Source organism: Pseudorasbora parva, chromosome 15 (genome assembly GCF_024679245.1).
Source record: "Pseudorasbora parva isolate DD20220531a chromosome 15, ASM2467924v1, whole genome shotgun sequence".
Lineage (NCBI taxonomy): Eukaryota > Metazoa > Chordata > Actinopteri > Cypriniformes > Gobionidae > Pseudorasbora > Pseudorasbora parva.
This window is the reverse complement of record NC_090186.1, coordinates 23,658,697-23,674,760: the sequence shown is the minus strand read 5'-3', so window position 1 is coordinate 23,674,760 and position 16,064 is coordinate 23,658,697. Positions and strand designations below refer to the sequence as shown.

The window sequence follows — 16,064 nt, the reverse complement described above, 5'->3', positions numbered from 1 at the left end:
TTGGTTAAACCTGCACCAACCCCATATCCACTGGTCATCCGGGGAAATCCTCCAATGGGGTGAGAATTGTTTCCAGCAATGTGTTAGTCAACCAGTCAAGGTCAAACCCCAATCCTCTTCAGTATACAAACAGCTTCCAGTGCAGTCTACGTCAGTGGAAAGTTCTGACACCCAGATCAACGTAACTATCCCTCCTGCTTACCGGGCAATTCCAGGATGTCTGGATGTCTACCAAACTTCCACCTCATCGACCATGGGACTGCGCAATCCCCTTCCTTTGGTCCCAGCTGCTCTAGAACAACTCAGAGGGGCTGCCATCTTCTCCAAGCTCGACTTAATAAGCGCCTATAACCTCATTTGCATCCGGAAGGGTGACGAGTGGAAGACTCCCTTCATTACCCCTTCAGGTCCCTACGAGTACCGGGTGATGCCATATGGGTTGTCCAACTCACCTTCCGTCTTTCAGAACTATATGAACAAGTCTTCCGAGAATTCCTGAACAAGTTAGTCATCGTCTATATAGATGATATCCTCATCTACTCGATATCCTCATCTACCCGAAACCTGAGGGAGCACAAAGAGCATGCACTTCAAGTCATCCAAAAACTCTGTGAGCATCAACTGTATCTCAAGTTGGAGAAGTGCGAGTTCCATACCACCTCAGTCCAGTTCCTAGGTTATATAATTGACAACCACAGCATCAAGATGGACCAGAGGAAGGTGGACACCATTCTACACTGGCCATTACCCAGCACCATCAAAGAGCTGCAACGATTCCTGGGATTCGCCAGAATGCTTCATCCACGACGCTTCATCCACAACTACAGTCTGCTCAGCTCCCCACTCACCTCACTGTTGAAAAACCGGCCCAAGTCTCCATCCTGGAAACCATCTGTCAAAGAAGCCTTCCATCAGTTGAAGCTCACCTTCCAGTCCACTCCGATCCTGGTTCACCCCGATCCTAACCGCCAGTTCATCGTAGAGGTGGATGCCTCCTCTACCAGGGTCGGAGCAGTGCTGTTTCAGTGGCAGGGGGAACCCTCACGACTCCATGCATGTGCCTTCTCGAAGAAGCTATCCCCGGCAGAGCAGAACTATGATATCGGGAATCAGGAACTCCTGGCTATAAAACTTGCCATGGAGTAGTGGAGACATTGAAGGGGTGTTTCGCTCCCTCCAGCCAAAGTCATCACTGATCATTGAAACCTCGAATATCTGTGAGATGCCAAACGACACAACCCTCGCCAAACCCTGATGGGCCTTATTCTTCACACGCTTTAACTTCAAGGTAACGTATCGTCCTGGAGACCCAAACAACAGGGTGGATGCCTTATCCTGGCTATATCAAGCGGATCCTGAACCCGAGAACCCAGAGATCATTCTCCCTCCAGCCATGCTCTTCAGTCCCATTCAATGGGCCATCCATCAACAGATCCAACTCGAGAACAACCAAAACCCTGCTCTGCCGGGAGGTCCAGAGGGGTGCCTGTATGTACCGCCTGACCAATGCCTTCCCCTCCTTGACTCATTCCTCACTGGGCTCTGGACACCCAGGCAAGAGAAGGACCTTCTCGCTCCTCCATCAACATTACTGGTGGCCCTCCATGCCTTTAGGACATCTCCCGATATGTTAAGAGGAGCTCAGTCTGCGCCATACTCCTATGGATACTCCTAGGAGATTGCCTGAGGGTAAGCTGGTGAGTCTGCCCATTCTGGGGTGCCCCTGGACTCACATTGGGGTGGATTTCATGATGGATCTTCCTCTTTCTCAAGGATTCAGTCTTCCAACATTTTGGGCTCCTGGAAGACATCATATCCGACCCCAATTCATATCCCGCATCTGGGCAGCTTTTTTCCGTCTCCTAGGAGTAACCGTCAGCCTATCCTCCGGGTAACTAATCCTCAAACTAATGGCCAGACTGAGCGTAAGATTCAGGAAGTCGAAGATTCCTGAGGGTTTACTGCCATCAGAACCAGGATTGTTGAATATCTACCCTGGGCAGAGTACGCCCAGAACTCCCTCCGGCAGTCCACCACAGGGCTCACCCCGTTCCAGTGTGTCCTGGTATATCAGCCTCCTCTCTTCCCATGGTCGGGTGAGCCCTCGGTGGATCATTGGTTCTGACAGAGTGAGAGGGTCTGGGAGCTTACGTGCAACTCCAGTAGGCCGTCCAGAGACATAAGGCACAAGCTGACATCAGGAGAGGACCCATACCGCAGTACCAACCAGGACAGAAGGTCTGGTTATCCACCCGGGACATCAGTCCCCGGCTGCCTTGCAGTGAATGGTCCCGCTACCTGGGACCATTCACCATCAAGAGGCAGCTGAATGAAGTGAACTACCAGCTCAATCTTCCTGAACAGTACTGTATAGCACCATCATTCCACTATTAAACCCTTCACTGAACCTTTGTCTCCTCCTTCCACAGAGCCTGGTGATGATGCTGTACGTCCTCCTTCTGTCATTGACGAAGACCCCAATGTCTCCCGGGTGAGAGCTATCATTGACTCGCGGCGGCAGGGATAACAGCTGGAATACCTAGTGGACTGGGAGGACTACGGTCCCAAGGAGTGGCACTGGATCAACAGGAATGACATCCTTGACTCCAACCTTCTGACGCAGTTTCACCAGGACCAGCCTGAACGACCCCCTCGGGGCCATGGTAGACCTAGTCACCGCCAACCATAGCAGTCAGAAGCCGCCCGAGGAGGAGGGGGTACTGTCACAACCGCACATCTTGCACCATCTGACTTATCCACTTCACAACTTATGCCACACCCACTCGTTCACAATCATAGGAATTCTGATCACCTGTCACCAGAACCACATATAAGCACGGCACTCACCGACACTCATTGCCTGGTCTTGCACCAATCACCGTCAAAGACAAATGTCTCACCTGTTGTTCGACCTACCTGTCTTCATCCTCATCTCCATCTCCAGCATTTTCTTCTTCCTCATCTTCATCTCCACCATCTACAAAAGAAAGCTATCCATCATCAGTCAGTTTGTGTTTCTACGTGTCAAGATATCATTCTGTGTTCTGCCTGTGTCTGTTACCTCTGTCTAATAAACTGTTTCATGTTACATTTACGTCGGTGTCCTCGTCTGTGTCTGACAACAGGGAGATTCACTATGTACTAATTCACTATTTATTTTTAAACTCAGCTGCACACAAACCTGTGGATTCTCTATAACAAGAACCTTGCACACTTGGAATGTGTAATGGAAGACAGTGAATTTCTGCACTAGCACTGCTTTAAATTAGATGAACAGTTTTAGGCCGGAGACACACTGCAAGCGTGGCGTTTCTGCTGTGTGTCAGCCGCGGGGCGGCTGCCTGGCGGTTTCTCTGTCTTTGCACACCAGAAGCGTGTCTGACGCGGCGCTGCTGCTGCTGGGAAGCCCTATACTTCATGTTAAATATAAATATATTGCCTATTGATACAGCAAAGACAAAGTCGGCAGTAGTCTATTGACCATACATATATATGGTATTGATGGCAAAATAGGCTACAGAATATTTAGTTCTGTATTGACAGGTTTAATATTTCAAAATCGATAATCATGTTGTTTTTTATTATTACAAGTAGGCCTATATCTGCATTTATGTTAACCTACAGACTTTCAAACATGAAAATGTCATGTATTAATATGTATTCGTGTCAAAATGGCATATAAACATCTTTTCCTATGCTATTTTGCCTAGAAACGCTTCCAACACGCTCGCGTGTCGCGTGAAAAATAGGCGTCTCTTCTATTTGAAGCATTCGACGCGTTTTCCGTGCAGCTGACGCAGGCAGTATGCAAGCTCTAACCGGTTAACATGGGAGCCGAAATAAAAACGGACACGCCACGCAGCCGAGACGCTCACGGCACGCTTGCAGTGTGTCCCCGGCCTTACTGTGCAGTCATCACTAAAGGAATTACAGCACAAAGGATTACAGCACAATAGAACACTTTTAGTGGTAGTGATCTCTCAATTTTTTTTAGGAGTACCACTGCTAAAATATTAAAAAATGTTGCATAAAATGTTTTATTTTATTTTAATACATTCTTTATGGATTACTTATGTTAATACACTTTTTTTTACCACCCTCATTTAGTGAGAGGAACCTCGTTATACCACCACAGGGAGGCACAAAATCTCATTTTCCAAAATGTTCACTGGACCTTGAAATGAAATGATCATCCTAACCCTAGCCAGAATCCCTTGACAATATTCAAGAAACAGCTTAAAACAAATCTGTTCCATGAGCACAACAGCTTATATTTCTTCTATGTTGTAGCTTGTACTATTTTGGACAACGGTTGAATCTTTTTATTGCTAGCACTTTGTTTATTTCTTTATTTGACTTTCTAGTTTATTACAGGAACGCGCAGACAGTAACAGCTCATTGTTTTGACTGAATATTAGTTTATTTCTCGCAAAACCTTATAGTATGCCTTCTGGACACTTATGTCGGGCATCTCACTGTATCATTGCATCGCATCATACTTTTTATAATGTTTTACCATGGTCGCTATCCATTGCCATAATAGGAAGGAGCGTGTGCAGAACTATTTTTAAAATTACGGCTTTTGAGGTCCGAATGGAATAGATGGACATAGGGCATCGAGTTAACAGCAAAGTGAGTAAAAGATGGATTTGATTTCATTTCAGGGTGAACTATCCCTTTAAGAAATGTACAATCTGGAGACGATCTGAAACAAAAGTCTAGAACAAAGAAGTACACAATGTGAAGTAAACATTTTTTGTTTTGTTTTGTTTTCAACAAATGCAAGGAAGATTTTGAGTCCACAGTATTTTAGTATACAAACTGTACAAAGTACAAAGACTTCTATGTCAAAAGAACAAAGAAAAGTTGATTCCTCATGACCTCTGAAACTAGCGAGTAAAAACTTGACTAGGTGGTTGTTGGACAGTTCCCACATCACATTAACATCAGCATGAAGATATATAGTTTGTTGCTATTCCATGTCACGACTGGTACACATCAGTAATAGTAAGTAAATAATCAACACTGATCTCACCTTCAGATGAAGCACAACAATCTTTATCAATAACAATGGCCCCTGTCATCTGGGTATTGTCAGAATTGGGGAGAAGGTCATCAGAACTCAGGCAGTAGAATAATGCACAAATTGGGTCAAATTCAGGGTCAGGCTCAAGGTCACGACGAGACCTTGCATGGAGCTCCATGCTTATCAGTGTGAGGTGCTGTACCTGCAGTAGGGGGATTCAAACTTAAATAAGAATAGTGAAATAAATGGACTTGAGTTTCTAAATATGCCAGATGAAATTAAGACAACAAAGCTTTTTCTCCACATGCAAGATTGATTAATCACTACAGTTTAATGAAAGCAGTTCTTACTACAAGACAAAAATCAAATCTTACCTCATGCAAAGCTTTGGCCTCCTGCAAGTTTTGCATACTGACTTTAAAGCCATATGAATTACAGATCGATGGTCCCTCAATCTGGGAATTCTTTCTCTTTGGAAAATTCATAGTGGTAAGATTATTCTGCATGGGATATAATGAATTTGCTATAAAAACTATATATAACATAACATAACATATAACATATAACATAACATAACATAACATAACAACATAACATTGCAGCTTTGGGAGATTCATAAATTCATCTGACCTTCATTTGTGTGGTAAGCAAAACTCTCCGTAAAGCATCTTTGTTTTTGTTACTCTTCCGGTGTAGCCTCTGTGATCTAGGCTGTATGTCTGCACAAGAACAGGTCAAGAAAAAAAGGGTTTTGCAATGAGTACTGAGTAGATATTGTTATGAGTAGATTTGTGAATATGCAGAACTTAGTCACTGAGAATGTCAGAAAATCCCCTAATCCTAATCCAGTTTTGCTGCATCATACCCAGAAGACTGCAAAGGTCACTGACAAAGAACATTAAAGTGATCAAATTTGCAAAGTTATCACAAATCTTTTTTTTTTTTTTTAATCTTTTTTTTTTAATGCTAATTATAGGGTATGCATTCTGGATTCATGTGAGAAAAAAGAAAAACATTTTGGTGCGAGACTGCAGCATAAAATATGAAAAAGTGCTACTCAGTGTAATATGACAAGGCAAAATTAATGCTTGGGAACCAATTACAGTGGCTGAGAAGTGCAAAACAAAAGTCACAATACAGAAAACAAAATACCAAATTATAAAGAAAATGAAAGTCAGAACACACAACAAATCCGGGAAACAAAACAAAAGTGAAAATGCACAATGACAGGTCCCACAAAATGGACAAGGCAGGTATATTTTGCAAATGGAATTCTTACAGCTGAATGATTGGATGAGGCATTTTTCAATCAAGATACGCAGAAAGTACAAGCAGGCTGTAGCAGTATGAATTCATGTGTGCATGTGAAAATATTATAGCTATTGACTTATGATTAATAATAGAATTGTCTGGTTGGGCCAGACAAAATCTTAAAAGAAACCAGTCTTAAAAGTGAGAGTGGTGTGGAGAGAAAATACAGCAGGTTTAGCTGTAAATGTGAGCAACCCACAAAAATGATAAAAAGTATTTGCACTTAAATTGTTGGCAGAGGATATTAGCACTAAGTTTCCAAAAAGAAAGGGTCAATAGCATACATTTTCTTGACATGAATGCACTTACACTGCTGTTAAAATACCATTATGCTATGAAATTATTATTTTTTAGATCTTGAAATATGGGGGGAGCGGGAGTTATAGATTTAATTTAAGATTTAAACCACCAGTAGATGGCAACAGTCTTATGCTGCGTTCACACCGCACGCGAATGACGTGATTCGCGCGAGTGATTTACATGTTAAGTCAATGCAGACGCGAATAGGCATTCTGGGGGGCAATTCGCGCGAATTGATGAAGCAATGAAGCGGCAATGATCACGCGAATTGAGCGTTTTGAACCGCGCGAAACACGCGAATCGCTCAAGTTGAAAAATCGGAACTTTGGCGGATATTCGCGCCGCGTTAACCAATGAGGAGCCTGCTTACTGCTGTCACGTGGTGAAGTGACGGATGGGAAACCCATAGGGGAACTAGAAGACCTACAGCTGTCAGACAGGAGGCTCACGTCACATCTACGTCGTCAAGCTCAGTCTGAGCCTGCGCAGTTCGCTCAGCCATCAGGAAGTAAGTGCTCCTATACTGACATCACTTAACGCCGTAGAAGGCAATGGGATCGCTCGGTCCATTTCTTTTACTGTCTATGGGGGAACCCCGGTGCCAGAGTAATTTAAAAATACTACTGTATTGTGTCACAAAATGCACTTTTAATAGTTTTTCAGGCGAGAATGTAGTTGTTAAAAGCTCAAATGTGTGATTTATTTATTAAGAGAGCTCCTATTTGAAAATTTGATCTGGTGTTTTCGGAGGTGTGAGACCCAGGCGATCACCGGAGCTCAGCGCTCATCAACCCCGGTGAGAGCAGCCTTAACTCGGATAGTCTTTCTGCCGACTGCCGCTGCCTGGCAGAACCCCCTCCCATGACACGAATGGATTCAAATTGTTCACGCGTCCAACTTCGCGCGAATAGCGTGATTTATTCGCGTCATTCGCGTGCAGTGTGAACGCAGCATTAATGAGTCATTTCGTCAATTCAACTGATTTGTTGAAATGGCTGATTTATTCAGGAACAAAGCAACTTCCCATTCCCTTTATACATTTATAAATAAATTGTGTCTAAAATGTTATTTGTAACTTGTTAATTGATCTTTATTACACGGCTCTGTGAAATACTTGATCCTGATTGGTCAATCGCGCATTCCAGCGGTATGTTATTTCCAGATAACAACCGCTCAAACGGGTACTACGAGTTATCTTGACCGGTACTACTTCTATGCTTAACGCTGGCGCCATCTTGTGGCTTAAACAGCCGTGGGTTACAATGGAAGTCTCCAAGGCAGGTTTCCTTTATAACGTTTTTAATATAGATATTTTTCTTACACAAACGCATCGATTCGGATTAGAAGGCTCTATTAACCCATCAGAGCCATGTGGAGCACGTTATTTGACGGACAGCTGCATTTTTTATGGACTTCAAATATGAATTTTATAATGGACTTTTTAAATAGCTTAAAATAGCTTTGCATAAGAGCTAATAAAATATTTAATCTCAAGACAATATTTTGTGTCTAATAATTTTTTTTTTTGAGACTAGTAGCCGTGTAATAAGCGGGATAATGTACACCCAGCCGGATGTTATCGCAGAATAAACCCCTTCAGAGTGATGCAAGACCCCTCCGCTTCGCGTGGGGGCCTGATCACTCTGTTGGGGTTTATTCCGCGACAACAACCGGCTGGGTGTACATTATCCCTTACTTATATCATATGACCTAGCAATATCACATGAACAAGCATGCTGTTTTTTCCTAAATATTGGCACAATTGGAAATGTGATATTGATTTTATAAATACAAAACAAAAACATATTCTTGATTAATTGGGGCATTCTACTTGCAATGGGTTATATAATGCAGAGAAAGTATACATAAACAAGGAATGCCTTTATCTTGCAGGATATAAATATCTCGCCCAATCAGCTGTAAGTAATCTTTTTGCAAAATATACCCACCTTTTCAGTTTTATTTTATTTGTTACATTTATATAGCACTTTTCTAGGCACTCAAAGCGCTTTACATATAGAAGGGAATCTCCTCAACCACGACCAATGTGCAGCATCCACTTGATGACTGATGACTATTTGACTGTTTTCTAAATTGTTTTGTTTTCAAATTAGTTGAGTTTTCTGGCTTTTCTTTTCTTTCATTGTGCAAATCATGTATCATTTTATGTTTAGTATTGTGATTTGTTTTGAACTTCTCAGACACTGTACATTATTGATAACATTATTGAACCTTTAGCTAAAAGATTTAAAACCATGAAAAGCCATAAAAACATACCCTCATTTCTTATTGGACTACAGCCAGAATCATCATCATCATCATCATCATCATCATCAATGCTTCTCCTATGGACAGGTGTGCTATGGAGCAGGTAAGAGCATTTGACATCTGGGTCTTTAATGGAAAAAAGTGATGGACTCAAGTGGTCTTTTGGCAGTATATTTTCAGTGGCACTGAGATTTAGAGACTGATCCATGTCAGGGGATTGCAATCCATGAGTAACATCCTCTTTGTTCTCATCCTGTTTAATCTCAGCTAGGTCTTGCTGCCATGTAGAAATCTCAGGAGAGTTTGGAGAAGTGATCATCTGATAACTTTCGTTTGTCACTGTGTCTAAGGTACATTTAACACTCTTAAGGCTAGTGTCAGATGAAGCTGACATAACTGGTGAGATAAGGAGGGGTAAACTTAAGCCATCCCTACTGATACTCTGCAACTCTTTTTTTTCAAACTTTTTAACATGCTTCTCTGAGCAAGGTGAATTCAATTGCTTTTTCTGAGTAGTTTTTTCATATGCACTCTGCTTCAGCTCTGCAATTGCCTGGCCACCAATTTGTTTCTTGTCCCTGTGAAGACACTCGTACCTTGTTTTGGCTTGCAAACAGAGCTGCACCTGTTCTGGGCTTGGAGCACACTTGCAGGGAATCATGATCACTTTTTGACCCCTACCAGAAGACAGATTTTGGTCCTTGTTAAATATAGAGGATTTACACCCATGGGTTGATGGAGAGGCTTGATTTGTCATGGCAGAAAATGCAACTTTCCAAAATTGTAAGCCGTCGTGAGATAAGTCTCCGTGAAATTCAACTAGTTCGTTTGCTAGCCTGGTTTCCAAAATCAACTTTCGACCACCAACCTCCCTGGAAAAAAACAGTGAGATTGGCTATGGTTGATTTCATAGTCCAACTTAAAAAATAGAATATATAAACACAAAACTCATGCAGACAGATCCTTTTTTGTGGTCACAACATATATGCAGTGTGTTCTTACCTTGGCCTCAATGGTGCATCTGATGGGTCACTGCAGAATGGTTCCTGGTAGGAGGCTTCTGAGAGGTCCAGATCCATCAGAGTAGCTAAGATTTCTTCCCGAGTAGGCGGAGACATGAGAGGTTTGAGAATGCGAGTTCCTCCGCTCTTTGAACTCTGACCTGTATTTTTTAGCTGGGACAGTGAGTTGATGGACCGTGGGGAACTGCTTGGAGTTACTGAACTGCCATCCAGGGGATCACTATTTGGGGAAACCCCATTATAAGCAAAAGTAGCAGATGTAAGGGGGGAAAAGGGCTCTGTGTCAAGCAACACGTCTCTCTTTTCACAGTGAAAGTCCTGAAAGTGGCTGAGGCCAGGGATTTTACCTAAAGAACCCACCCAATCTTTGCTAAAGATCTTTTCTGAATCAAGCAGAGACAGAGATACCTTACTGGGATAAAATCTGTCATTTTCACAAGATGCCTTATCAAAGAGTTCTGGACTAAGAGCCTCAGACTTATTCCAGTCCTGTTCATGCTTGCTGTTCTCATCCAAGTCAAACATTTTCTGTGTCCTGTCCCCCAACCCAACCAGGGCATTGATCGCCTCCTGACTGACATCACTGAGGAACTTCTGAGGCAAGTTCTTGTCAGTTAACACAAACTGGTTACCAGAATAAAGACTGGAGAACTCCATTTGGCCAATGGCATTGATATCAAAACTGTATTTGTCTGGGAGCTCCGGGGACAAGCTATCCTCAATAGAGCAACAGCTGTCAAAGCTAGGATCAGATAAAAACACAGGACTGTCATCTGATGAAAGATATTCAATTTTCAAATCATCCTGTTTTATTTTCTTACTTCTGATTTTGGACACTTTTGGCACTTTAGTTCTTGCACCCCTTGGTTTTCTTGATGTTGATGAACGAGCTCTTCTAGATTTGGCTGTTTTGGAAATATCAGTACATTGTCTGGTGGAAAACACAACCTCAGTAACATGATCACTTTTATGTGGTTCCTTTCCTGCCTTGAGTTGCCTCTTCTGGAGAAGCTCCTTCAAGACAGCCAGCCCAGAAGGGATCTCAGGAACACACATTTCCCTATTTTTAGGGTCTGAGGGCAATGTGAGACCTGTGCGAGATCCATCTGTAATTGCACTCTCAACAGAGGACATCCGGGAGGATCTACAATCAACAGACTCCAATAAAGTTGTTATGGTATCTTTCTTTCGTGTTTGTGGTCTTCTTGATTTGATGGTGTCTTTTCTGTTTGATTTTGAATGATGTACAATACTGGGGCTCTCTTTATTGCCAGAGGCATCTGATTTGAATTCATAGGGATTTTTTGTAATAGCCCCATCTTGAATAGTATTTTGTGATTTTGAATTGGAACTAGTGTGTAAGATGACAGAACATGGATGACCTACAGACTTTGTGGCTGGGGAAAGAAAACTATTCAGAGACTTTTCAATACAGGTATTAGGCATAATCTGCGAGTCTTTTGAGGAATTGGCATTGATGACAAAAATATCTTGGCTGGACTTTTTTCCAGTGCTGGTGACCTCTGATTGGGAGTCTGAACAACTGACAGTAAGATCCTCTTTACTGCTTTTTTGAATACTGGGACATTGGAAAGGAGTTATGTCATCCGATGAGGAAGTAATGGGTGCAGTGCCAACTGAATCTGAAGCATTACCTTGGAGCTGCTTTTTTTTCAGCAATTGCCTCTTATTCACCATCCTGCCTTTCTGAGAGATAGATGTGCCATCTCCAAGAACAGTCCCTTCAATTTTTCCACAATGTTTTTTTTGCCTCCTTGAAGCTTCTAGAATACTTCTCCTTTGTGACTGCCCAGTTTTCACAGAATCTCTGTTCCCAGACTTTGTTGTAGTATTAATTTGTCTTTTTTGGCTAGTAGCAGAAGCCTTTTTAGGCCTGGGTGTTCTCTTTCTATCACACAGACTTCTTTGGAATGGTTTTGAAGACAGTACTTGATAGGGTGAACCTAGACATGGATCATTATGGGGGTTTATAAGATGATCATTTGAATTTGATTCCAGTAAAGGCTCAGTAGGAGACCAACATCTTGGTGGGGTTGAATCAGCAGGACTGGGGGCTCTTTCTGACAAATAACCCAACTCCACCATCACATCAGAATACTCTGTACAGTAGTCATCACTGAAATCATTATAACAAGGCCATGGAGGGGGTAACTTTGGCAAAGTTAACGATACTTTGGGATATTTTCCCCTTCTAGTTAGATCAGATCGTGGACACCTAGATTTTGGGGAGGTGCTGGCCCTCTTTGATATTTGACTGACCTTGGTTTTCCGTTTGGGACATTTCTTTACTTTTGGCTCCAGTAGCGGGTACTTCATTGCTGTAGACTCTGGTACTTTGGGCCAGAATTCTTTGAGAGGCGCAAGCTTTTTGTATTTGTCAAGCTTTTCTGGTGTTAAAACTATGTGCGTTTCCTCAGCATTAATTTTAGAAATCTTCACTAGCATGTTCTTCTGACCTTTGAATCTATTTATGATTATGTATTTGATGATGATTGGTGGCTCTTTTTTAGCCAGTTTCCTCTTTTTTTGACTAAAGGTATGATCTTTGCCTCTAACCCCTTCATGTTGCACCAAAGATTGTTTGAAAGAACCAGAACTTGCATGATCTCCATTTTCACTGTCATTGCTCATTTTTCTTTTTGTCCGCAAGGTATACTTGCTACCTGGCAAACTAGACACATTTGTGTAAGAGATTTTGGTGGGAATATCTGCAGGTTTCTCCTCTAGTGAGCTCTCAATTATACCATTAATAGTTGGTGGATCTGAAATAGCCATGTCAACCTCCTTATACATTTCTTTCTGGTTGAGAAAGTCTGGAGTGATAGAAGGGAGCACTGTGGCTTCCTCTTTCATAGTAGATGGAGTACTCACAGGACCTATCTGTTTTTGACCTAACGTGGTTCTCTTTTTGGTCAACTTTAACCTTGACCGTCGCTGTTCAGGATGGTCTACAGTACAGCAACCATCCCCAGTCTTGCTCCAGGCCTGTTTTTTGATAGGTCTGGACAGGCAATTAGACAGAATAACACTTGGGAAAAACTTGTAGTGTGCCTCCTGCTGTGCCACAATGGTCCTCTCAGTTTTTATTTCTTGGTAGTCCTCATATCTTATTTTCAGTTCACCAACATCTTCCTCTTTTCTTTCCTGTACTGTCTCAGTTTCTTGAGGGCCCAAAGCTTGGCTCTCTTCCACAGGGCTGTGAGTCTGGACAAAACTTATCACAGGACTTCTGCATTCATTTGGACTGAGTTCCATTTCAGTCTTGGTGGGACAGTTAATCAGATCAGAATAACATACAGATAAGCTCCTGTGATTCTCTATGATAGATAAACGGTTCTTTTCTAAATTGTGAATACTGGTATGTTTTTTTATGTTCTGGGCAAGCTTAGAGTTTCCAAATATTGAATCATCCGGATCTGGCTGATTAAGACCAGTGGCTTGGTTTTCACCAGTGTACAAAGGGTGTACAGCTATTTTTTCAGCACCAATTTTAGATATATTTGCTGTATTTGAAGGGACTGGGTGTTTAACTGGTTGAATATATGGCACATCTTTGTTAACTCTTAATCCATTTGAACATTCGTTTGTCTCTAGACTTTTTAAATGCTTATCAGCTAAATCCTCTTGGCTGAGTCTCTGTTCAGCACATTTGTACTCAAGAACAATTTTTGCAGAGGATGGTGGCTCCATATGGACAGCTTCATTTGGAAAAACATTTCTGCTACCAAGAATCTTTTCTGTTGCTATTAGAGACGAATGTGTTCGGGATCCTTTGTCTGTTATTGATGAATCTAAACAAAGCAAGAAAACAAATATACACCACTGCACACATTATAGTTCATTAAAATAATTAATAATTAAAATTTAGTTTACCACTATTCTCATCAACAGCTCCATCCAACTGTGGAATGGACAAGTCAGTAAGTAGAGCGCTGTGTCCACTCCAATACATTTCTTCATCTGATGAGGCTAGCTGCTCGTCGCTGGAGTTTTCATTTGCTTCTTTCATACATCTGTGCAGGAAGGCAAGAAAAATTATGATTAAAAAACATGCCACCAAATTAATTCACAGCCATAACTCACACAGGTCTGTTATGGACCAGGCAGTGTTTGCATATGAGGCCTATTTTGAATGCCTGTTAAACAGGGTTCTATAAATTGAGTTTCTCAATCAAAATAATCTGCCTAATCGTATAAAAATGTAAACAAGAATTAAAAGCAGACAACAGACAATTTCAAAAAAGCAGAGATGCACCGGGTCCATGTAACACTTCACAATTCAGTTTACAGACCATACAATGCAAAATCAAACATGAAACATTTAAACCAGCTGTTTGTTTCTTGTTTTCATAACCAATGGATATGCAATTTGCTCTTTTTCAATTGTACTTTTGCTAAATTATGAATTTAGAAACAGTCATGGGCGTCACTAGGCCCTTTTTAGGGGGGCTTCAGCAAATTATGCCTAAGCCCCCCTAAAAAATATGTGATTAACCTTTAAAACATATGAAACTGGCGGGAGGCTTCGGCTTCGTCCCGTTTTTTTAGTCTGTCACTCCAATCCGCAGCGGCTCTGAGCAGAGCGCAGTGCACGTCAGAAGCAGAGGTGTGTGTGTGTGTGTGTGTGTGTGTGTGTGTGTAAATCTGAGCGTCATTTGTCTGTCACCGCTCGTCAATGTCAAAATATTTGATAAAACCAATCAAATCAGAGTAGGCGGGCTTTATGGTCACACAGAAACTGCTGAGGCTGAGCTCAAATTTTAGCAGCGCAACTCGACATCAAGTAAGATAAATGTAAGCAGCTAAACTAAACATTCATGTTTGACATGTTAATTCAGAAATATTACACAAAAGAAAAAAAATAAACTTTTGTCTAATTTCGCTATTTTTAACTGGAAATATGCCTATATGTGATTCATGTAGGTCTTAACAAACAAGAAATATTAAGAAAGCCATTTTCATCAGATTAGGCATAAGATTAAAAATGAATGTGTATATTGTAAATTAATATAATTCTATTTGTAACATTCAGTAAATAAATAATAAACTCTCAGCCTGTATTGGGCATTAGTAATGAATGTGTTCATATTGTGAATTTAATAAACTTAAAATTTTAATAAACAGGAAATTAACGTGTCTAAGAATATTATTCATGAAACATAAATATCAGTATGTTAATATGTAAACCATATGTAACTTTATTTACTGACAAAAACGGGAACAACTATATCAGTCAAAGCTCAGTGTTATGAGGGGAAGAGACAGGGCAAGATAAAAACAGAGAAAAAAGAGAGATGTGGACATAAAGACAAATAATCTACTGCCCAGTGACATGGTTTTCAAGCTATTGTTATCTATTTTTTTGGCCATCAGAACATCTTAAAATGCACATATATAGATCATAGAAATCAAAAAAATTTCAGGGGAGCATGCCCCCGAATCCCCCTAACATTTGGCATCTATAAACCTGCCTACATTATTGGGTATGATTAATGCATGTACAGTATGGCCATGCAGTAAGGTGTTAATATTTGCTTCATAAGTAATGATAAACAGCCAATATCTTCTGGGTATGCATGTTTGTATGCTATTAGTTAATAGCGCAGTTTGGACCCTAAACTAAATAGTGTTACCATTTTTTCTACAGGCGGCCTACCCTCACGGGGGACTGAGCCCCCCTAAAATGAAAATCCTAGAAACGCCCCCTGGAAACAGTAATTTGAATAAATGAGATTTTTGAGAGATAAATGAGACCGAATTTCAATTTTGCCCCTTTTTAGGGGCCAAGCACCGAAGGTGCGGAGGCACCTATTGAAACCGTTGTCGCACTTTCTTCTTCCGCCATGGAGGTCTATGGCAGCCCATAGAACCGTTTGCGGGAAAGTTGTAACGATTTGACATTCTGATAGAGGGCAGTCCCAACATTAAATACACCAATTTTGGTGTCTCCAACTCAATCCCTCTAGCGCCACCACCTGTCCAAAGTTGCACTCATGTTTATGCTAATAACTTTTGAACCTTATGGGCTAGAAACAAAATTCTTGTTTCCTCAGATTTCTGAGCTCCTGCCAATCCGAAAGCACCCTATGACGTCATTTCCGACATTATATGTTTCC

The 16,064-nt window shown here is 41.4% G+C and overlaps 1 protein-coding gene across 2 annotated transcripts in view; it reads right to left on the bottom strand.

Annotated features, from left to right (window-relative positions):
- Positions 1 to 16,064, bottom strand: part of rev3l (REV3 like, DNA directed polymerase zeta catalytic subunit) — a 204,124-nt gene that overhangs the window by 71,709 nt on the left and 116,351 nt on the right. The window contains exons 12-17 of one of the 2 annotated variants that reach the window (XM_067417392.1): positions 13,822 to 13,961; positions 9,908 to 13,739; positions 8,915 to 9,777; positions 5,657 to 5,745; positions 5,401 to 5,526; positions 5,036 to 5,228 (exon numbers count right to left, since the gene is read on the bottom strand). In XM_067417392.1, coding sequence (XP_067273493.1) covers positions 5,036 to 5,228; positions 5,401 to 5,526; positions 5,657 to 5,745; positions 8,915 to 9,777; positions 9,908 to 13,739; positions 13,822 to 13,961 — 5,243 coding nt within the window. The remainder of the gene's footprint in view (positions 1 to 5,035; positions 5,229 to 5,400; positions 5,527 to 5,656; positions 5,746 to 8,914; positions 9,778 to 9,907; positions 13,740 to 13,821; positions 13,962 to 16,064) is intronic. The other variant, XM_067417393.1, reaches the window with a different exon arrangement.